The sequence below is a fragment of the Eptatretus burgeri genome, chromosome 1, assembly GCF_056783735.1.
Source record: "Eptatretus burgeri isolate ZD-2024b chromosome 1, Ebu_testis_v1, whole genome shotgun sequence".
In the NCBI taxonomy this organism is placed as follows: Eukaryota; Metazoa; Chordata; class Myxini; order Myxiniformes; family Myxinidae; genus Eptatretus; species Eptatretus burgeri.
The window spans coordinates 153,715,179-153,739,336 of NC_140961.1; the positions used below are offsets into that span (position 1 = coordinate 153,715,179).

Below are 24,158 nucleotides of genomic sequence, written 5' to 3' on the forward strand. Positions count from 1 at the left end.
ATGCGTTTTATTTTCTTATTATTTACCCCTTTTTTCTCCAAGGCCTCAAATTCTCAGTTGAAAACGTCAAATACAATTATTAAACTGCATCGTGATGGAAAGAAAAGAGAGCTGGAATTCATTAATGAACTTTGGGAATTCATCTTCAAATGTACATTTAATTTCAAAGCAAATAACATTCCACTCTGTACAGGGAATGAAAGAATGGAAAATGTTAAAACATCCTTCTCAGATGTTTCACACCTTCGGTATTCTTATAGTACACATGTTGCTGTTTATGCGATTGCACACGCGCTTCATGATATCTCAAAATGCATTCAAGGAAACGGTCCTTTTGGAAACGGTTCTTGTACTCATTTAAATAACTTGTCATCATGGGAAGTAAGCAGGAATTCTGGAACGTTCTGAGAAAAAAAACTTTGAACAATGTTTCTTCAATTGCTTTCACAGCATTGCATTCTTCCTTCATCTGATTCTTTCAATCCCATTCCTGCTTTGAGGACCATATTATCTGTAACGATCAATGTTTAATAGAGATTTATTATTATTATTATTATTAATTACCTTCACCAGGTATTGCATTTGGGTCCATTTGTCTGTTTGTCTGTCTCTTTGTTTGTTTGTTTGTTTGTCAACACAAAACGTGAGTACGGGTTTTCTCTGCAACCGCTTGCTGGATTGACACATTTTCACAATAGGAGCAACGGCTCAGAAATAATGTTTCAATGACAACTATGACATCATATGTCACGTGGCGTGGCAGCTATGTTTGAAAAAAGGAAAAACTTTGGACCTCTGTGTCTCCCCAAAACAGCACCAAGGAAAAAATTGAATCTTGGCACATGACAAATACTCCTCATGGGAAATAAGTATGATTTTTGTATGACATCATAGGTGTCTTCATTATGATGTCATAACTGCACACGTAGAATGCTATATCTGATCAGTATGACAATTTTTGAGAGTCATCTTGGGTTAAATTGGTCAACAGAAATTTTTTTGATGAAGTCATCAGTTACATGGTTCAGGTAGACATTTGTTTTTTTAAACCTTCAAAGTTCTTCCCTGAAATGGCTAAACAGATCGAGGTGAAACTTTACAGATATCAGCGCCTATCCATGAGGAACAAAACATTCCCACCTATGATGTCATGGGTCTCATGGTTTGGCAGTCATAATGGATTTCCCCAAAACCTTCTAAAATCCTATCCTCCAGAATGGCTGTACTGATCAGAAAAGCTGGACAGTTCACAAAAACCTTTGTTCACAAATAATTGATAGGTCACATGGTCTCGCAGCCATGTTGAATTGAATGATAATTTTAAAAATTATTTCACTTGAAATTTTGATGTGAAACTTCACAATTGTAATCGAATCATGACGTGAAATTATTTTTTAAAAATTTAAACCTGATCGGATGCATGCTATGGCAGCCAGAGTTATTTTATTTTTTGAATCTGGGTTTTTGTTTTTGTTGTTTTTTTTCAATGAGGCTCACTTGACTGGACCTCAATGGATTTGAGGGGAGAGCAGTAGCAGCTGAAACCCAAATCCTATCCCGGTTCCTCCTGATGACTTCATCTCTGCTTTTTGTTTGTTTGAGATCCTTCTCATGACTGCAATGCAGCACTGTACATATAGCGTTTGGCCTTGCATTTGTTTTCAATTGAATTTATTTTAATCCTATTCTGAATTAAATTGAATAATAATCATAATAATAATAATAAATGTCATAGGTCAGTGTGAAGTGTCCGTTCAAAGCTGGGATGCATCAAAGTGGGACATCTTGATACCGGTCATCACTGCCAGCAGTTATAAAGTGGCAGTTCTAGTTATGACTAATATTGATAATGTAACACAGCAGCACACAAACACCGCACAAAATACGAAACACAAAACTACACAAACCCAACACACAAAAACGTCCTAGCGAGGGTCTGCAATCTCTGATTGCTCTTTCACTTGTTTCATATATTGAGAGGAATATATAATTAGAGTCTTTGTGTCATTGCACAGAGAAATGGTTTTATGTTCCTCCTCTTCACTGGAATGGTGATGGTGAACCATAAACCCATATGCAATGTCACATTTCCTGCGAAGGTCCTGAGAAACATTGCACCTGCTATGTATCCACTTCTTTCAGCATCCTCTACCCAGTTAACGAGGATATTCAATTGCAGCCAGGAATGAACATATGAAGATATTGCAATGAAAATGTATCCTCTGCCTCAGTTGCAGTCTGTGAAAGACTTTGATGCCACATAATGCCACATTTGATGGTTTGACAGCTTATCTCGTGGGAGGGGTTCCATTTTTTTCATTTTGCTAAGATTTCCCAATTTGTTTTGGTTAAACAAACGAGTGATGCTGCACATTTACCTTGATTGCTGATGATAGGAAACTGCATCAAAAATAAAACAAGAAAAAGAGCAATCAGATATTGCAGACCCTCGCCAGGACTTTTGTGTGGTGTTTGTGTACTAGTGTGTTACGTAATTAGAGAGATAACCAGAACTATCACTTTATACCTGCTGGCAGTAATGACCAGGTATGTATCATTACATCCCACCTTGATGCAATCCCGCTTTGAACGGACATTTGACCCTGACCCATGATGTTTGTTATTATTCATTTTAATTCAGAATGGGATTAAAATAAATGCAATTCAAATCAAATGGAAGACCAAATCGGTATAGTCCTACATTGGAGTCATCAGAAGGAACACAAACAAGCAAAAAGCAAAGATGAAATCATCAGGAGGAACCTGGATCGGATTCGGGTTTCAGCTGCTTCTCCTCTCCCATCAAACCCAACCAGGTGCAGCCAAGTGAAGCTTATTAAAAAAAAAAAATTAAAAAAACCCATATCAAAAAATCAATAATTCTGGCTGCCAGACCATGCATCTGAGCAAGATGAAATTTGAAACATATATTCCCTATCCCTACTCGATCATAACTTTGAAGGTTCACGTCAATCAATGAAGCAGTTCAAGAGAAATATTTTTTTTTGAAGATGTTTGCTTCATCCAATATGGCTACCAGACCATGTGACATCAATTATTTGTGAATAACTTTGTATCCATAAGGCATGGGGAACTTTTGTGTGAAGTTTTGCCTCAATCTGTCCAACCATTCAGGAGAAGTTTTTTGGGGGTTTCAGGGTAAATCCAGGATGGCTGCTAAACTATGTGACCTATGATGTCATATGTGTGAACGTTTTGTTCCCCATGTATAGTTGATCATACTTGTAAAGTTTTGCTTTGACCTGTTCAGCTATTTCAGAGGAGAGGTTTTTTTTTTTTTGGTCTTTTATCCACCGCTGCGTGGCGGAAGGGGGATATTGATTTTTTTAAAGCAATATGCCTGCAAACTCACGTGACCAATGACATCATCATTTCATTTTTTCTGTGGAATAATTTATCCCTAGATGATCCTCAAAAGTGTTCATACTGATTGGATATCACGTCCTACATGTGCAATTATGACTTCATAATGAAGACACCTATGATGTCATAAAAATAAAACTTATTACCCATGTGGAGTTCTTACCATTTACCAAGTTTCATTTTTTTCCTTAGTATGGTTTCAGAACTACAGGTCCAAAGTTTTGGTGTTTTTCAAAAATGGATGCCACACCACGTGACCTCTGACGTCATAATTATAATTAAAACATTCGACGTGAGTAGCTGCTACTATTGTGAAAATTTAGTCTCAATCCGACAAGAAGTTGCAGAGAAAAACACTGAAGTTCTGTCCAGACAAACAAACAAACATACAAACAGAGCCAAATTCAATACCCTCTCCTGTGTTGAGGGTAATTATTTACTTTCCTACTTGTTTTGTATCAAATTCTCACTCTACAAATCTGATTGTACCTTTATGATGTGTTATCCTCTTCCGAATTTTGAATACTTTCACCATATTTCCTGCAGTGTTGGTTTGTGAGTGTCATGAAAAACCAATATTTTCATGCAAGAGAGTAAATTTCAAATACTTTTGTTATGTGCATGCAGTTGCTCTTCTACATTCGGAATGTGAGTTTTGTTGTCGGCAATAGAAGAGAGATTTTTCACTTCGATAGCAATGGCGATCCACCAGCAAACTATGAACTTCTGAACTGGCAGATGGACGAAGATGGAGAAATGCATCTGAAAACTGTTGGTTCATTTTATTCTTTGGCTCCACCGGGTCAGGAACTGTTTGTAAATGAGAGTGCCACCCAGTGGAATGGGGGAGAAAACAAGGTTTGGTAAAATCGTTTGTTTCAAATTTTTGTGCTTGAAATTTAAAACGTTATTTCTTCACAATCCCATTTTGTATACAAAGTTGAATGTGGTGGACAAGATGGATGTAGGAGCGAGCTATCAGTAAGGAAAGACAGGAAACTTGGAAAGACGTGGGTTTGGGATGGGTTAAAGGGGTGAGGAAACATCATGCTTTTGGATTAGGGATGACTTGTGATGGTGATGAACAGCAGCCTTGAAGCTTTGAAGGGAAGAATGAGACTGAACAGAGTACAGAAGTTGGTTCCACAGGTGGGAAAAAGAATCCCTTATTTTGTCAACCTGTTGACATAATAATCAATATACTCCCAAGTGATAGCAATTTTCTACTTCACAATTTAGATATTCCATTGAAAGCTCTAATGGTTAGTTTTTCATTGCATATTTCGGATATCCCACCCACCCCCCCCCCCACACACACACATACACACACACACACACACACACACACACACACACACACACACACACACACACACACACACACACACACACACACACACACACACACCATTTCCTTTGCTATTAGAAGCACTGAGGAAAATTAAAGTTCCTTCAATATACTATTACATCCTCACTGTCACACCATTCTCTGCAATGCTTCAAGCTTAAAACAGAATGAAGACCTTCAAATTGCCATGGTTTAGTCTCAGTCAACCAGAGGTATAGTCTGCGTGATTATCGAACACCTGGCATTCCGGCAGATCATTACATTCTAAAAACTTCATTATTGTAATGTAACCAACATACTTATCGTTCATGTATTTGCAACAAACTTGAATATATTTATACCCCCCCCACCCACCACCTCCACCACTTCCCAATCTACGTCAATCCTTCCTCCTTCCCGAATTAAAATTTAGTCTGCTGAGAGTTTCCTTCTGTATCCATCTTGTCCAACACATGCATCCTCTTCTGCCCCCAATTCCTTCCCACACCCATTATTTGTCCAATACTGCCTCTATCTCGGCCTTCATATTTGATGTTGGTGTCCCCCCTCTCTGTACTGTTCATTTTGTCCTATTGCATCCTGATCCGTTCAGTGTACTAATACTAGATCTTCCACGAGCCTCAACGATGTTTGTAAAAAACAAAAAAAATGGAGTTTTTTGGAAAAAAAAATAGGGAACCTACTGCCAACTCCCCCCCACACCCCATGCACAGTGGGAGATGGGGTTTTGAAATCATGTGTGTGTGTGTGTGTGTTTTTTCATGTATCCATGCCATAACGTTTCACTATTTGACCTTTTGTCATCAAATCTTCGACAAATCATTAAAATGAGGGCTTTCACCTTGCTACCTACCAGCCAGGGGTGGGGTTGTATCCCGGTGTAATAATAAAACTAGAGACGGCCATTCCAAACAAATAAACGCACCATGACATTAAACGCCAAGTTTTCATGTGCACCACTTCACCTCCAATTCTGGATGGCTTACGTAGGCCACACTGGGGTCTATTTTAAAGACCATGTTTCATAAAGATCACAAGTACTGTACAGTGGAACCATCAACCATGGTTTCGGCCTTATTTTGGCCTTTTTGGGAAGACAGACCACACAAATTGTTCACCTTTGAGCTTGAATCCTAGTCAGTTAAGTTATGTATTAAACTCCCGAGCTTGGTCGAGCAGCAATGCACACATTCCCTCCCATATCAACCAAAGCTGAATGAACTGTGAGCAACAATGGCCATCTGCCACACAGGCACACTGTCTCTGACTTGCTACGCACCAGCTGGGTGAGTAAGCTGAAAATATGGGCAAAACCATGGTCGACGTTTGCACTATCCTTTGTCCTTTGCCTGTGATCTTTAAAATCGTTGTGAAAAGCTGATTAACTTTCCACTGTTTTTCAGGTCCCTCGGTCCGTATGCAGTGAACCGTGCCAGCCGGGAACTCGGAAAGTTTCTCTCAAAGGGGAGCCCTTTTGCTGTTTTGACTGCATTACTTGCAATGATGGGCAGTACTCCAACACGACCGGTTTGTTTGTTCACCCAATGAGACCGACCTTATTCAAGTCGTCTTCTCATGTGCAAATTTACAAATATCATCTCATATTTATTCTTTTGATTTCCGCTTTTTATCCTTATAATCCAAAAGTTGACATGACACTGATTTGAATGCAGATTCACAGGATTGCCAGCATTGTCCAGAAGACCTGTGGTCCGACACACTGCGCAGCACCTGTTTACCTATGCCAAGGGAGTTTCTGGCTTTCTCTGATCCTTTGGCTCTCACTCTGCTGGCCTTTGCTGCTCTGGGATTGAAAACGGTGCTTATCGTTTGCATAATGATGGTGAAGTACCGCAAGTTAATTATGGTTAAATCGAAGTCTGTGTTTCACTTTGTGCTACTCTTTGCACTTGCAAGCAATTTTATAAGCAGTGTTGGGTTTGTGGGTGAACCTACAGACTTGTCTTGTCAATGGAGAGAATCTGTGGCACTTGGCTTGATCACCTTTTCAATTATCTGTGTGCTCACCAAGGCATATGACATACTCATGAATTCTCAAGGTAAAGGATGGTGATTGACATATTGAAAGCTTTCGACACAATTGGCTACAGTATTCTTATGTCTAAGCTTGAAATTTTTGGTATTGGGGGGTATTGCTCTGCAATGGTTCACTTATTATCTCAATAACGACAACAATTTACGACTGGTAATAAGTGTGATTCCAGCTGGAAAGCCATTCCACTTGATGTTCCACAGGGCTTTCTCCTTGGAGTGGGAGCCCAGATCTTTTAATTATGTGAAAAGTGCCAAAACGTTTGACCTCATGGACTGATGGTACCATCCCCCAACATCACAAAAATACTTTGCTGCCGGGTCTGTTGTCTGGCTTACCATCCCCCCCCCTTCCCAATCACATAATTAGTGATGCCATTACTGAAAAACGTATTTTCATCATAATCTCCAAAAATATGAATTATAATATGACAAACAGGTCGTCCACACCCATGTTTTCATGGTGAATGGCAACAATTGGCACTCAATTGGAAAAAAAAACAATTTGGCCAAAAAACAACAATTGGCAACAACAACAACAACAACAACAACAACAACAATTGCCAAAAAAGTGGCACTCTCAACAACAATTGAAACAATGGTTACAATGGCAACAATTTTTGTGCTAGAAAATGTGTAGTTTACCCTGAATCTTGACAACTTGTGTAGTCATTGTCCTTCAGTAGGAAAATAGCACTATTCTATAAGAGTATCTGTTCTGAATAGAATCTTCTCTACATTACATGTCTTCTTCATTCTCATCACTGGCCTCACTCCAAGCATTGTCGCACTCCTCATCTGTGGACGTAGCTCCCACACTGTCCGTCATCCATAGGTGGGCCTGTGCGGGATTCTCCAACTGAACGTTCTGGGTACCAGTCTGGTCAAAAACAGTTTTGAGTCAACTTCCATCCATCGTCTGTCGGACTTGCCCCACCAGTTGGGTCAGTCTTGTCAGCCCTTTTCCAGATTCTTGCCACATACTGGGCCCTTTTAATATGATTACCATGCGCCTTGATGCGTGGGGGAAGAGAGGTTCTTTATTCTAGTGAGGGGCTTCTTCTCATTACAACAACTCATGCGCATATGTTCACAAATGCCTTGTGTCTGGCTTCATTTGTCAGAGGTTTTGAATCCATATAGGGAGTAGATAAAGGAGGAAACAGCTGGACTATCTACTTCATCAGAAGTCAGAGATCTCAATGCCATCACATGAGCTGCTTTTGTCTCCAGCAGATGGAAGGGCTTCACTTTGCTCTTTCTGAAGAAACACAATGCAAACTTCTCCTTGAATGATCCGTTTTTGAGTAACTCTGTGTCTCTGTCACTGGGCCTGGTCAGGTCCAGTAATGATGAATACTTGAGGAGTAATTGAATGTCATAGGTTTTGCTTATCATCTTTGATGGATGGTGACAGGTAATTGTCGAGTACAAAGTGGATTTGCTTTCAATGACTCAAAAAAAACCTTTGCCAAAATATCCATAGCCATGGTTGCGTTGGTTTACTTGCTTTGCTGCAGCAAGTTTTCATGGAGGATGATGCCACCATCAATCAATGTAGCTGTGATCGGGGAAAGACTGGTGTCCATGAGAACAACTTCCTGTCTGCTTTCAATTCAAGTATTTGCATGAGAGCTAATTGTCCGTCTTAAGGGTAATACTATCACTACGGGTGAATGAACGGAGCACTTCAGTGATGGGGTAGCGAAGAATGTGGTACAGGAAAAGTGCATTGCTTTTCTTGGCCACAACAGCTAACATTCATCCAAAGGCATCCCTCACCTCCTCTGCCACATTCATTTTCCGTAGTGCAGTCTTAGATTCCTTTACATTCTCTGCAGCAAAGTTAAACATTTTGGTCCTTGCCACTGGCCTCAGAAAATGTGAACCATCAACCGCACACTCATCATCAAACTTGAGTCAAAGTCCACCCCCCCCCAATCCTGTGTTCCAAGGAGAAATGTCGATCACTTCCTTCGCTGCTATCCCTTATGATACATTGATGAGATCAACAGGAGAATAGGTGGTGAATGGGTTGCATGTGTTGTTCAGGGTGTTGGTGATGGCATGTGTGTCAGCATTTTCACATTCAATTCTCCATTTCCTCAGCGGATTAGCCATTTCCTCCCCTGGTTGAAGACTAAGTTCACAGAGTTCTGTCAGGGCCATTATATATTGGGTTAGAGTGATGGACCACATCCAGAAAGCACTATGTGAATTTCTGAAAGCCAAGATGCCTTTCTTTGGAGACGTAGCATCCTAATTGACAGTCTTCTCCAAGATGAAATCAACTGGGCACCTGATGTAGGATTTCTTTGTGCGCCAAATGGACATGGCACCAGCCTTCAGAAGCTCGTGATTCGTGGGGTCCATCTGCTTGAGTTTGTGGAGAAGGAGGGAACCACATAGAGCATAATTCGGCTAGTTCAAAGTAAAGAAGTCTTTGATCACACTTGGGATGACAAGTTGACTTGAAACTTGGGAAGACTTAGGAGGACTCTTGGGACACTTGGGAGGATCACACCACTTGGCCCATTTTTTTTTTTAATTGCTATTTCTCGGTTGTTTGTAAACGGAAACGAACCAAACTTGACAGGTATATTCCAGAGTCCATTCCCAATGCACTGACTTATCTAAAAGTGTGATTTCGGCCCTTTGGGATGAGAAACGGCTATTTCTGCACATTTTCTTAAAATTGTTATTTCTCGGTTATTCGTGGACGGAACCAAACCAAACTTGACAGGTATATTCTAGAGACCATTCCCCAGGCAATAACTGAGCCCAAAGTGCGATTCCCACCCTTTCGGCCCATTTTCTTAAAATTGTTTATTAATTTCTTTTTAATGCTCTTGGCAATGCCCAACACAAAATTAATTCGCAAATGATGATCTGAAACTAGCCTCACTCTTGTGAGGTGTTCTGGTTTCTTTTTCTGATGCGATGAAAATCTTACCAAATTTCAAAACTATCTGTCGTCCATGCAGACGCTCACATGAGAGTTGTACGAATGAACTCCCACGGGGTATGTTCGCAATTCGAACTTGTTTGTGATGTTGGGGGATGGTCCCAAGTTCTAGGATCCTGGTCGAACTTGGTGCTCTCCCTTTTTCTACTTTATGTTTATGACATACATGCTTGTTCTTCTTCTTTCCTTTTCCAATTTCTATTATTTGCAGATGATACCACAATTATATACAGTAATATATTTCAAATTACGATTCTTTTGTCAGTACTTTAAACTCCAAACTTAAAAAGGACTCCTGCTTCAAAACTAACTAACTTTATTTCAACCATAATAAATTCAAGTACATGCTCTTTTCCAATTCAAATAAATCTCCGAACAACACAAACTGTATTGAAGATAATTATATCCCCATCACTACCAGTCACTCCGACAAATATTTAGGGACAATGATGGTGATAAACTCACCTGATCTGAACACATTTCCGTAATAACGAAATCTATTTCTCATCACGCACATGATTTATCTGAATTACCTTCATTTCTACAGTTGATCACAAATTATCTTTCCAATACCATAGTTTTACCTCATTTCTCTTCTTAGTCCCCTTCCAGTTTCACTGAAGGCATTGATAGGTTTGTTCTCGGTCTGTCAATCCATCTGTTCGTCCCACCTATGTTTTTTATGACTTTTTGTCCTGTACCCTTTCACATATTCCACAAAACGTGGTGCGTGGCTTTATTATTAAAACTAGAAAGGCACTTGATAGAACGCATACCACCGCCACATAATGCCTGATCCACGAGAATATATTGGGCCCATTACATTTTTGAAATATCATGCTATGTATCGCTGTTGGCCTTATCTCTCAATGGTGACGAATCACCTTAAAAACTAAATAATTATCGTTTCCAGTCCGGATTCGGATCTTCACCAAAATCGAATCAATTCGTCCTTGCAGCACTCAACCTGTCCTCCAAGTTTTATCCGAATCCGTCCACAACTTTTTTGAGATATCATGCGATATGTCATTTTTAGCTCTTTCTCTCAATGGTGAAGAATCATTGAAAACATTCTAGTCATTGGATCGGATCCGAATCTTCACCAAAATCGAATGAATCCTTTATTTATTTTTTTTGTATTCCTTGTCGAGGCTCGTATGAGAGCTAACACACAACACACAGCAAGGGGGCAAGAGACAAGATGGGCGGGAGTGAGAAGGACAAAACAGTGGGGAACAGAGACAAAGGAGATCTGTGGAAGGGGGAGGGATGGGGCGGGAAACATGGCGAATACATTACGGGGCGTTTCAGGAAGGAAATCAGGGAATTTGAAGGAGGTGGGTTTTGGGTGGATTAACTGAGGTAGAAAAGATCGAGGATTTGAATTGGGGAAGATAAGAGGTGGTGGTAAACAACTGTTTTGAAGGACTGGAGGGAACAATGGGATTGAACAGAGTGAGGCAGTTTATTCCAAAGGCGTAAAAAAGAGGAATGAATGAGTGAAGGTGAGCAGTGATTCTTGATTTTGGTAGTTTTACCAGAAGGGGTTGTTGGAGGACCTTGAGCGCCCTGCGGAAATATGGAGGGGACAAATCTCAGACACAGCAGGGGCGGGGGGGTGAGAATGGAGAGGAGAGGGTAGATAGAAGACAGAAAGGCCAACGACCCGCCTGCCTGACCTGTGGTGGGAATGTTGAGGTCATGGAGAGATTCATTTACCTTGGCAGTGATATTCATGTCTCTGCTGGCTCTGAGGCAGAGGTCAATAGATGTCTGGGTTGGGCCTGGGGTGTCATGGATTCATTGGATCATGGGGTGTGGCACTGACGGTACCTGTGCGGGAGGATGAAAGTCCTCCCGGGAGGATCTGAGATGGAGACTTAATTCCTTTGGTACCAGGTCTCTTCGGAGAATCCTTGGCTATCGCTGGTTGGACTTTGTGTCCAATGAGCAGTTGCTGAGAGAGACTCAAATGAGATTTGTTACCTGCATGGTCCGTGAGCATCAGCTGCGGCTGTATGGACTTCTGGCTCGTTTTCCTGACGCTGATGCTGCTCCCCAGGTTCTCTCAGATTGGGAGTCTCGTGAGTGGAGGAGTCCAATAGCTTGACCACGTGCCTCGTGCTTGAAGCAGGTTGATCGGCATCTCAAGGAGATGGGGATGTGCCAGACATCTGCCTGGGGGATGGCCAGACATACTGGGCCCTTGGAGTACTGGCGGAAAGTGGACGCAGCGACACGCTGCTCTGGCGCGGGCTCCCATACCTGACCTGACCTACCTGTGGTGAGCGAGTGAGAGGCCCAAGCACTCAGCCTCATCGTGGGAGATGCCAATGATCCGAAATGCCTTCTTTTCTAAAGCGTGAAGCTGAGAAAGGTGGGAGGCAGGATCAACAGACCACAGGGGAGAGCAGTACTCCATCAGGCTGTGGACTAAAGCTTTGTATGTGGTCAGGAGCTCAGGTGGGCTAAGCAAGAATTGCACGATGGAGGATTCTCAGTCAGAGACTGGCTTTAGAGGCCAGGTTGGATATGTGGCTTTCCTTGGAAAGATAATGGCAGAGAGGAAGACCCAAAAGCTTGAAAGATAGAACTTCTTCCAGAGGATTGTTGAGAACCTGAGAAACCCTGTTGGGGTTTTTTTTACAAATGTTCGTTTCGGAGAGACATAAGGAGAGTGTGAGATTTGTCCAGATTGAAAGACATGTTCCACGTGTTGGACCAGTTTGTGATTTTACCCAGATCTGCAGTGAGCGAAGGTCAGGTCAGGTCAGGTATGGGAGCATGTGCCAGAACAGCGCGTCGCAGCGTCCACTTTCCATCGGTGCTCCAGGGGCCTCCGTCTGGCCATCCCCCAGGCAGATGCCAGGCCCATCCCCATCTCCTTGAGATGGTGGTCAACCTGCTGCAACCATGAGGCATGTGGTCGGCCCACTGGCCTCCTCCACTCATGAGACTCCCTCGCTGAGAGAATCTGGTGAACAGGATCAGCATCAGGAAAACGAGCCACATGTCCATACAGCCACAACTGACGCTCACGGACTATGCAGGTAACAAATCTCATCTGAGTCTCTCTCAGCAACCGCTCGTTGGACACAAAATCCGACCAGCGATAGCCAAGGATTCTCCGAAGACACCTGGTACCAAAGGAATTAAGTCTCCATCTCAGATCCTTGGTCAGAGTCCAAGTCTCGCACCCATAGAGCAAGACTGGAAGTACCAAGGACCTGAAGACTCTTTCGTCGTCTTTCTTTCTTTCGACTTTCGTCGTCCCGCAAAGGTACCGGCAGCGCCACACCCCATGATCCAGTGAATCCATGACTCCCCAGGCCCGACCCAGACGTCTATTGACCTCTGACTCGCAGCCAGCAGAGACATGAATATCACTGCCAAGGTAAGTGAATCTCTCCACGACCTCAACATCCTCACCACAAACAGACACAGACAGGTCAGCAGCATCCAATATGTCACCGAAAGCCTGGATCTTAGTTTTGACCCAAGAACCCCGTAATCCCAGCGGCTCCGACTCTTCATTCAACACCTCAAGGGCCCCCAAAAGGATGTCTAAAGTCTCCGCAAAGATGACTGCATCGTCTGCAAAATCAAGGTCCGAGAACTTGACATTCCCAAACGATGCACCGCAACTTGATCTCTCCAACATCCTCCCTAAAATCCAGTCCATACAAGTGCTGAAAAGTGTGGGGGCAAGTACACATCCCGGACGAACTCCAGTAACAACTGGAAATAAGTCAGAGGTGGTCTGAAGCTGAAGTGAAGTCCACCACACTTCACAGCACTCTCAGAACCAGAGTAGAGTTCAGACATCAGATCGATCAGTTTTGGCGGCACCCCACGAAGACCAAGAATCCTCCAGAGGACATCCCGATTCACTGAATCGAACGCTTTACAGAGATCAACATTGGCTGCAAGCAGCCCCTGCCGAAACTCTCATCTGCGTTCGGTGAGGACACGAAGGGCAAGGATACGGTCAATCGTTGACCTCTTTGGTGTAAAGCCTGACTGCTCTGGACGCTGGTGCTCAAGCAGATGGTGGCGAACCCTATCAAGAATTATCCGAGCAAAGACCTTGCCCGGTACTGAGAGCAGCGTCACCCCTCGGTAGTTGTTGCAGTCTTGGCGATCACCCTTCCCTTTCCAGAGAGGGACAAAAAGGCCACTCTTCCAGTCAGTTGGGATGATGCCTGTGTTCCAGGCAGAGCACAAAACTGCATGCAACGACATGAGTGCAGCATTTCCACCAGCCTTGAGAAGTTCGGCATGGATGCCACAAATCCCTGGAGCTTTGCCCCGTTTCAATTGGTTCACCGCAGCCCGTGTTTCCACAAGTGAAGGTGGACCACAGTTGATTCGTGGGTCTGCAACAGGGATTGTAAGACCCTTGACGTCCAACTCGACAGCTGGGGGATCAGCCTGGTACAACCGCTCAAAGTAACCAGCCCAGCGGGCCTTCACTTCAGACTCCTCTGTCAAGAGCCTACCACTCTCTGCTCGAACTGCAGTGCTCCGAGGGATGGGCTTGGAAGAACGTAATGCGCGAATTCCCTTGTAAGTGGGACGAGAATCACCTGTCCACAGGTGATGCTCTACCCCCTCACAGATTCCTCGCACATAGGCCTCCTTGTCCACCCTCAGTGCACGTACAGTTTTACGCCTCAGCTCCCTGAACAGCTCAGCTCTGCCATTCAGCCTGACCCTGTGACTCTGGTCAATGGTATCCATTGTCCCTTGAGAGACAAAATTCTTCTTTGCCCTGCGGTGAGTTCCAAGACATCCACCGGCAACATCAAGGACGGTGATCTTAAAGGCACTCCACAACTCTTCAGGACCCTCCAAAGCACCCAGACCCCCCAAGTGTCCACTCAGCCTGTTCGCAAACTCCTCAGCTACTCTCTCATCCCTGAGCTTGGCAACATCCAGCCTAGGCTGGGATGGTACCATTCTCCAGGATTTACGGTGCAGCTTTAGAGTTGCTACAACAAGCCTGTGGTCAGTATTGAGGAACTGAGCACTCTGGTAGACCCTGCAGTTCTGGATCATCCTCCAACGACCGTCAATGAGGACATGGTCAATCTCCTTTGCCACACCGCCAGGGTTGGAATACCAAGTCCAGCGATGAGCTTGTGGGCGCTGAAACCATGAACCAGCCACCCTAAGTCCATGACTTCTTGCAAATTAATGGAACTTAGTGCTATTCTGGTTCATAGTTCCTGACCCATGGGGACCAACACACACCTCATAACCATCCCTATCAGTTCCAGTCGATGCATTGAAATCCCCCAAGACTAGAAGTGTATATCGTCTGGGGCACTGATCAACCACAGACTCGAGTGTGGCGTAGAATGCGTCCTTCATGGTGAGATCACTCACCTCAGTCGGAGCATAAACAGAGACCACGGAAATGACACCTAAGGAGTGACGAATCCTTAATCTCATAATACGCTCGTTGACCGGTGTTACCTCAATTATCATTGGGGTCAGCTTATTGGACACAGCTACAGCAACTCCTTGGGTATGGTAACCATCAAAGCGACCAGACCAATAGTAGGTGTAACCACCCACCATTATCTCGCCGCAATCCGGTCTCCGAACCTCAGAGAGAGGTGCACTCCCGATGTCCAAACGCTTGAGCTCAGATGATAACAGAGACAGGTGATCATCCTCTCTTAGGGATAGGACATTCCAGGCACCCACCCGAAGGGACCGCCTCAGGTTAACCCAAGGAGACCGCCGTCTGGTGGACGACACCTCAGCACCACTCCGACATACTCTCGCGCAATCTGACCCAGGGATGTTACCCCGTGGTTTCCCTCTTTTCAAAGATTGGGGGTCCCGAAGGCTTTGCCCCAATCCCGTCATCCGGTGAGCTGCCCTGCGAAGGGAAGCTGCACAGGAGGTACTCCCACGGAGTGGGTTTTCAGATTTTTTTGCGTTTTTGCGTTTTGCGGAATGAAGGGTTTTACGGTGGCCGGAGTGCAAATCCTGCCACCAACCTCCTAATAAGAAGTAACCCAACTGCAGGACGACGTCTGCAGACACAGTTGGGCACTAGATATGGATGGCCGTTGGCTCACAAGGAGTTCCTCCACCCTTTCATAGGTTTTGTTTTTTAATCCTGCTGGGAGTCCATATCCAAACACCCCCCTCACCAGAAAACCTGGTGGGGGAGACGGTTTAGTCGCCGACAACCCGACCATGGAACAGGTTAGTACAGGTTTACATGGTACCTGTAGCAGGTCACAGATCGAACCTGAACTGACATCTGCCTGGGGGATGGCCAGACATACTGGGCCCTTGGAGTACTGGCGGAAAGTGGACGCAGCGACACGCTGCTCTGGCGCGGGCTCCCATACCTGACCTGACCTACCTGTGGTGAGCGAGTGAGAGGCCCAAGCACTCAGCCTCATCGTGGGAGATGCCAATGAACCGAAATGCCTTCTTTTCTAAAGCGTGAAGCCGAGAAAGGTGGGAGGCAGGATCAACAGACCACAGGGGAGAGCAGTAGTCCATCAGGCTGTGGACTAAAGCTTTGTATGTGGTCAGGAGCTCAGGTGGGCTAAGCAAGAATTGCACGATGGAGGATTCCCAGTCAGAGACTGGCTTTGGAGGCCAGGTTGGATATGTGGCTTTCCGTGGAAAGATAATGGCAGAGAGGGAGACCCAAAAGCTTGAAAGATAGAACTTCTTCCAGAGGATTGTTGAGAACCTGAGAAACCCTGTTGGGGTTTTTTTTTTACAAATGTTCGTTTCGGAGAGACATAAGGAGAGTGTGAGATTTGTCCAGATTGAAAGACATGTTCCACGTGTTGGACCAGTTTGTGATTTTACCCAGATCTGCAGTGAGCGAAGAAGCTGCTGATTGCCGGTCTGAGGAATGACAGATGGAACGGCAGAGGATGGCGCCATCAGCAAAGAGATAAAGTGTATTTTTTAGAGAGTCGGAGAGATCATTGATGTAAACCAGAAAAAGAACAGGGCCCAGAACGCTGCCTTGATGAACTCCAGCCTTGACAGGAAGAGGGGATGAAATTACTCCAATTTGGGCCACACTTTGACTGCGACAGTTAAGGAAGTCTGTGAGCCATGAGTGGAGTTGGCCGAGGATACCAGAGGAAGAGAGTTTGTTGAACAGCGTAGGGAGCCAGACCATGTCAAAAATACGGGATATGTTTCGGGATATGGCTCTGATGTCATGTCTGGCATTGAGTACCTCCATATATTTTTGGGAGAGCAGAAGTAGCATATCCAGGGTAAAGTGACCTGGTCTGAAACCAAGTTTATGTCTTGAAGGAGGAAATTTTCTGTGAAGCAGATTATGTCTGGTTTGCAGTGTACTTGTATGGAAAGATCTGTAAGGTTTGAGCGAAGGCCCCAAATATTTGTGGTCCACAATGTTAATGAAGAGGGAGGGGAGGAGGCGTTTGGTGCAGGGGATGGGAGTGGTGGGGGGGTAGGGGGTAGGACAATGAAGGAGGGTTGGGAGGTAACGAGAGTTGTTGAAAGAGTGTGGGGGATTGCAGGCTAGCAAGGGGAGGGGGCCAGATGAAGAGAAGAAAAGGCTTTGTGGTGCTGGAGGAGAGGGGGAAAGAGAGGGGGCAGGAAACAGTTGATGATTTGAGGAGGTGTAGTGATGAGGATTGAGGAGAGAGGACAGGGGAAGGAGGCAGCTTTGTGGATGAGAGGGGGAACTTTGAGGAGGTTGAGCGATGGGGGTGAATGGTGGGAGAAGCGTGAATTGGGAGAGTTGATGGAGAAAGGTGAGGGTGGAGTTTTTGAGGATGGTGAGAGGGAGGCTTTGAGGGAGAAAAGTGTGATGGTTGCTGTGAGAGGGAGAAGTGAGAGGGGTGTGTTGGCACTGAAGTTGGAAAAAAAGAATGGTTGATGGAAAGTGAACATTCAAAGCAAACTGGGCCTTTTAAAATTTATAGGTCGGAAATGTGATTAAAGACATTTGTTGATGGATGCAATAAATGTGACTTAAGAGAATGGAGAGAAGAAACGCTGTTACAGTTGGATTTTTTCGGCAAGGGATGAATGAATGGTTGTATTGAGAGCAGTCTGTTGAAATAGAAGAAGAGTCGTGAATTATGACAGAGTAATGAGTACCACACGTGTGAAAGAGGAAGATGAAACATTATAAGAGCTCGTTTTTATTTTTGTCATCATTATTATGATTGTTAGAGAGAGTTTGCATCAGATTAGGTAATGGGAGCTTGTCAAAAAAATTGTGCGGTGAATGGTGAATTTGGATCGGTGAACGCAGAGGGTGGAAACAAATCACGTGGTTATGGGAGAAGCACGTGGTTATGGGAGGTGAATAGTCAAAAGTGAATTTATTTATTTATATAAAATAAGGATTGCGTAACATTCGGAAAAGGGAAGGTTGAAGTAAAATTGTGGAGGTGTGTGGTGAATTTGGAACTGTAAACGCAGAGTGAAGCTGCTGGGTCGATGAAACATATTCAGAACAGGGTGGAGAGAGACACATGGTTACAGGAGGTGTACAGATCAAAAGAATACAAGGAAGATTATTAATTTTTGAAGAACCGGTAAGATTCGGGTATGGAAGATTGTAGGAAGAAATGCTGAAGGTAAAGGCGAGAGTGAGTCAGCTGAAGTAGAATAAAGATGTTGTTCTGGCATGAAGAAGAAGAAGAAGAAGAAGAAGAAGAAGAAGAAGAAGAAGAAGAAGAAGACCAGGAAGGATCAGACCTGATGGGTACGAAAGGAGAAAGGTAGGTTTTTTGGGGATTTAAGACAACAGAGTGTTGAGCTGGGAGAGATGGGGGATGTTTGGAAAGTGGATAAAATAGGAATTGAAGGTAATAGGGAGAGATAACAAATAAATACAATCGTACCCCCTCGACGGGCAGGATGGGTCGGCCTCAAGGAACCCAGAAAAACAAGGTCGACAAAAACTCACAAAATAGCACGATTTTTGAAACAAAACCGAACTCGGAACACACAGTACCATGTAGGTGAGAAAACAAACAGTTAAAACGGGACATATAACAACCGGAAAATTAACTTTTAGAAAGTCAGGAGAGAGCCCTGAGATACCCAGCCGTCACTCCAAAAATTACCACAGGAACAATTTTTTTTTGTGAAACTGGAATGTTTAACAAAATTACCATAGGAACGGATTCAGGAATGCACGTCGTGTGTTCACTGACAGTTTTGATTAAAACTTACTCATAATTTTTATTTGACATTGATTAGATTTTTCAGGATCCATCATCATGATGAATACTCACATTAACAAAGCCAATTGAAATCTGATGCAACAAACCCAAGCAGTGAATAATCAGCATAGGCCTACAGGCCTGATTTCTTAGGCCCAGCAGAAAACCAAGATGGGGGCCATATTATTTTGTCTCAGTACCATGGTGGGTGGAGTTCAGCAATAAAGGTGGGTGGGGTCCAACAGCTGTCCAACCAATGGGTGCACATTTCAAAAATCGACCCCCCAGCAAGAACCAAAACAACAAACACAACCACCACACCGTGCTCTTGTAAACCTATGACACGTCGCAGGTGAAAACATTCAGTTACTGGAAGGGCACTAAGGAGAGAGCATACCTCCGCCCCATAATAACTATTCCACGAGAACATATCGGGCCCGAAAACTTTTTGAGATATCTTGCTATATATCATTTTGAGCCCTGTCTCTCAATGGTGAAGAATCACTTTAAAAATTCCAGGAGACCAATCCGGATTCGGATCTTCACCAAAATCGAAACAATTCATCTGGGACATAAACCCAACCTGTCCACCAAGTTTCATCGAAATTCATCTGCAACTTTTTGAGATATCGTGCTATATTTCGGTTTAGCTCAATCTCTCAATGGTGAAGAATGACTTTAAAAACTTGTATTAGCCGGATCCTGATCTTGACCAAAATCTAAACAATTTTTCCTTGTCACACGCCCAACCGGTCCACAAAATTTCATCCGGATCCATTCACAACATTTTGAGATATCCTGCACAAAGTTAAACAAAAAAACAGACAAACAAACAATCAAGAAGAAGACATCGTGCAGAGCACGATACTAGCAAAATCCCCACAAAATTTTAACCTCAAAAATAATGGGTGTTTGAATTAAATGATCAAATGTGCAACACCTCTTCAAATTTCAAATCAATCGGATGAAAATTGAGAATTTTAGAAAAACCACCTTAATTGTTGTACTTTGGCCTATGGTGACCTTTTGGTTGATGTAGACCTCAAAAATAATTGGGTAGTTGAATTCAGTGCCCCAAAATAAATATCCTCTTCAAATTTCAAGTCAATCGGATGAAATTAGAGGATTTTATAAATCACACCTTAGTTGATTACCTTGGGACTATGTTGACCTTTTAGTCTTCATTGACCTTCAAAATAATTGGCTGCTTTAATGCAGTGACCTGAAATACAAATGCTCTTAAAATTCCAAGTCAATTTGATTAAAATTGAGGATTTTAGACATGCAGACTCAGTTGTTGACCTTGGGCCTATGTTGACATTTTGGTCCATATTGACCTCAAAAATAATTCATTGGTTCAATTCAGTGGGAAGAAATGCTCTTCAAATTTCAATTCAATTGGTTGAAAATTGAGGATTTTATAAATTCCACGTTAGTTGTTGACCTTCGGCCTATGTTGACCTTTTGACTTTTTGAGCTCAAAAAACAATAGGCTTCTTCCTTGTGCCAAACTCTACCATTTGGTGAAGTTTCGTGAAGATCGGTTTAAAATTGTGTCCTGTAGTTGATAAAGAGACAAACATACAAACATATAGATAAACAGACAAAAATATTGACAAACAGACAGAATAATAAAATCGACGAACCAATATACGAGAAAAATCTTCTATTTCGCAAATAACAAGAAGACGTCGTGCAAGCGCAATACTTGCAGAATCCATAAAACAAATTTTACCTCAAAAATAATTGGTGGTTGAATTCATTGACCAAATAATTTTGTGGAATTCAATGACCAAATGCAACTCCTTCAAATTTCAAGTCAACAGGATGAAAATTGACATTTTTATAAATTTGGTCTATGTTGTCCTTTTGGCTAATGTTGAGCTCACAAATAATTGGTTGTTGAATTCAGTGACCTGATGTGCAAATCCTTTTCAAATTGCAAGTCAAGAGATGAAAATTAGGGTTTTAGAAATACCTCCTTATTTGTTGACTTTGGGCCTGTGTTGACCACATAAATAATTGGCTGGTTGAATTCAGCTACATGAAATAAAAATCCTCTTCAAATTTCTAGTCACTCTCATGAAAATTAAGGATTTTATAAATACAACCTTAGTTGTTGACCTTGAGCCTATGTTGACCTTTTGGTTCATGATGACCTCAAAAATAATTGTCTCATTGAATTCAGTGACCTGAAATATAAATCGTCTTCAAATTTCAAGTTAATCAGGTGAAAATTGTCAATTTTAGAATTTCGGCTTATGTTGACCTTTTGGCTGGTGTGTACCTCAAAAATAATAGGTGGTTGAATTCAGTGATCTCATTAAAAATCCTCTTCAAAATTCAAGTCAATCGGATGAAAATTGATGATTTCACAAATCTCACCTAAGTTGTTGACCTTTTGACCTCAAAAACAATAGGCTTCTTCCTTATGACAAACTCTACCAGGTGGTGATGTTTCATGAAGATTGGTTTAAAATTGAGACCTGTCAGCGAAAAACAGACAAACAGACAGACAGACAGAATCACAAAATCGACTGACCAACATGATGAAAAAAATATTCGATTTTGCAAGTAAATAACCTGTAAGGTCACTCAGTAGAGCGCATACCTCCGCCATGTAATGCCTGATCCACGAGAACATATCAGGCTGAATACATTTTTGAAACATCATGCTAAACAGTACTATATCGTTTTTGGCCCAATCTCTCAATGGTGAAGAATCATTTAAAAAATTATAGTAGCCGGATCCGGATCCAGATCTTCCCCAAAATCTAATCAGTTCGTCCTTGTCCTCTCCAAAACTTTCAACAAAATTTTATCCGGATCCGTCCATAACTTTTTGAAATACCCTTTACACAGACAAACAGACAGAAAAGGGGTGAAAACATAACCTCTTTCACCTTCGATGGTGGAAGTAAATATGACGTGAAGATCTTATTTTGCAGATATCGACTTGACTTGATGAGGATATTCTAATCCATAGAAGGATCAAGGACCCCTTCAAAGTGTTCCAATTTTTTCTGTTTTCATAACTTGAAACCATTGTACTCTGGTTGAGTTTTCCATTTCCTGTTTTCATTTATTGTTTGGTCTTTTGTTTCTTGTATCTTATTCTCTCTGTTGACAGTTTTCAATTATTGTCGTCCGTTGGCTTAATATTTGAAGTTCCTTTTTATTTGTTTTCTTCTCGTGTCAGAGTCCTGCAACAATCTAAATAGAAGATGTTCTCAATCAATGGTCCTCCTATTACTCAGTTCACTACCACAAACAGGCTTTAGTGTAGCCTGGGCAGTTGTAGAGAAACCACAAACACACAAAAATCTAGAATACCGTTTGGGAACCGTGGTTTTAGAGTGTGTTGGGGCATCTCCACTCTGGGTTTCGTGTGCTTTGTGTTACCTTGGTATCCTGGTGATCTCATGCTTAGTGATGGCTATGAAAGGGAATAAAAGAATCCCAGGTTCCAGTGAACCAATGTTTATCATCTTCAGCATGTTGTTCTTCTGCATGGTCAGCGTAGCTTTTGTTCCTGCCTATTCCAGCACACAAGGAAAGTTTTCTGTTGCCGTGGAGATATTTGCTATTATAGCAATCGTTTATGGATTGTTGGGATGTGTTATTCTGCCTGAATGTTATGTCATTTTTAAATTTAAGAAAACAAATAACTTGTGAATGAATCTTACACCCTGTGTATGCAATAAAAACAATTGTTGGTGATTTGCATTTTTTTCTTGAATACAATTTTTTATTAGTGTGTGGCAGTTCAAGTGTATTCCTGAAGTCGAACATTTCCAGGAAAATTTCTGGAGACAGGTCGACTGTCAAATGAACATTTAAAAAGCACTCTAAAAGATGAACAGCACGATTGGGAAACACACATTGGCTGTGATCTTAAAAGATTAACTCAACACCTCTCATCAATGTCGCCCTCCACCACGGATATATCAGAACAAACTGATTCATCACACGGTCTCAAATTGTTTAACCACATTATGTTGCCATTCAAACATTATGTAACGCTATTTTATTAGGGAGACACATACTTTGCATGCTGACAGGCTTGATTAAACCTTACTCATAATTTTTATTCGATATATGATTAAATTATTTTGGGAGCAATCATCGTAAGTAACACTCGACCCAAGCAAATCCAATGGAAATCTGATGCAACAAACCTTGGTAGTGTATAATTAGTAGTGGCCTCCAAGCCTAATGTTTTCGACCCAGCAGAAAACCAACATGGTGACCATATTATTTTGTATGGGAGCCAATTTGGGTGGGGTGCAGCAGCTGTGCAATCAATGGATGCACATTTGAAAATTTGACCTCCAAAATCAACCACATGGAGCTCTTGTTTACCTGTCACAGTAAAAATGTCAAAAGATTTTGTGAATGCAATCATTAAAAGGATTTTGGTGTTGCATTCTGGTGCTATTCCTTCTTTGATATTCCTTATCATTCCTTCTTCCCTTCTTTATTTGTTTTTTGGGGCATTCCATCTTTACATGTTTTTTCATTTTTATAAAATGTTTTTCTGACATGATTAACTATTTTTCCCGATGTGGATGTCAATGACGTCATCATGTCGTAAATTAGTTTGAGAGGCCGCTGCAAGGGGAACTCCACAACCCCCACCCCCTCAGCAACATTTCTCTTAAAAGTCTCTTCCCTAGTTCCCTTCATGTCCCTTCCAATATTCCCTTCCCTTCTGTCTCCACTCAGATATTGTGATACCCTGTTGTCATTCACTTTTGCAGTCATCTATTTATTTTGTACTGGAATATGAGGAGTGGGGGAGAGAGAGTGGTGGAGGGAGGGGGGAAAAGAGGAGAGAGAGAGAGAGAGAGAGAGAGAGAGAGAGAGAGAGAGAGAGAGAGAGAGAGAGAGAGAGAGAGAGAGAGAGAGAGAGAGAGAGAGAGAGAGAGAGAGAGAGAGAGAGAGAGAGAGAGAGAGAGAGAGAGAGAGAGAGAGAGAGAGAGAGAGAGAGAGAGAGAGAGAGAGAGAGAGAGAGAGAGAGAGAGAGAGAGAGAGAGAGAGAGAGAGAGAGAGAGAGAGAGAGAGAGAGAGAGAGAGAGAGAGAGAGAGAGAGAGAGAGAGAGAGAGAGAGAGAGAGAGAGAGAGAGAGAGAGAGAGAGAGAGAGAGAGAGAGAGAGAGAGAGAGAGAGAGAGAGAGAGAGAGAGAGAGAGAGAGAGAGAGAGAGAGAGA

At 42.7% G+C, this 24,158-nt stretch overlaps 1 protein-coding gene across 1 annotated transcript; it reads left to right on the forward strand.

Moving 5' to 3' along the window:
- The first annotated feature begins 53 nt into the window (after positions 1-53).
- On the forward strand, positions 54-22,528 carry LOC147035785 (extracellular calcium-sensing receptor-like). Its single transcript, XM_085847473.1, has 5 exons — positions 54-381; positions 4,012-4,242; positions 6,136-6,259; positions 6,406-6,551; positions 21,898-22,528. Exons 1-5 carry the CDS (start codon positions 205-207, stop codon positions 21,907-21,909), a joined length of 690 nt encoding a protein of 229 aa, XP_085703599.1. The 5' UTR covers positions 54-204; the 3' UTR covers positions 21,910-22,528.
- The last annotated feature ends 1,630 nt before the right edge of the window (positions 22,529-24,158 follow it).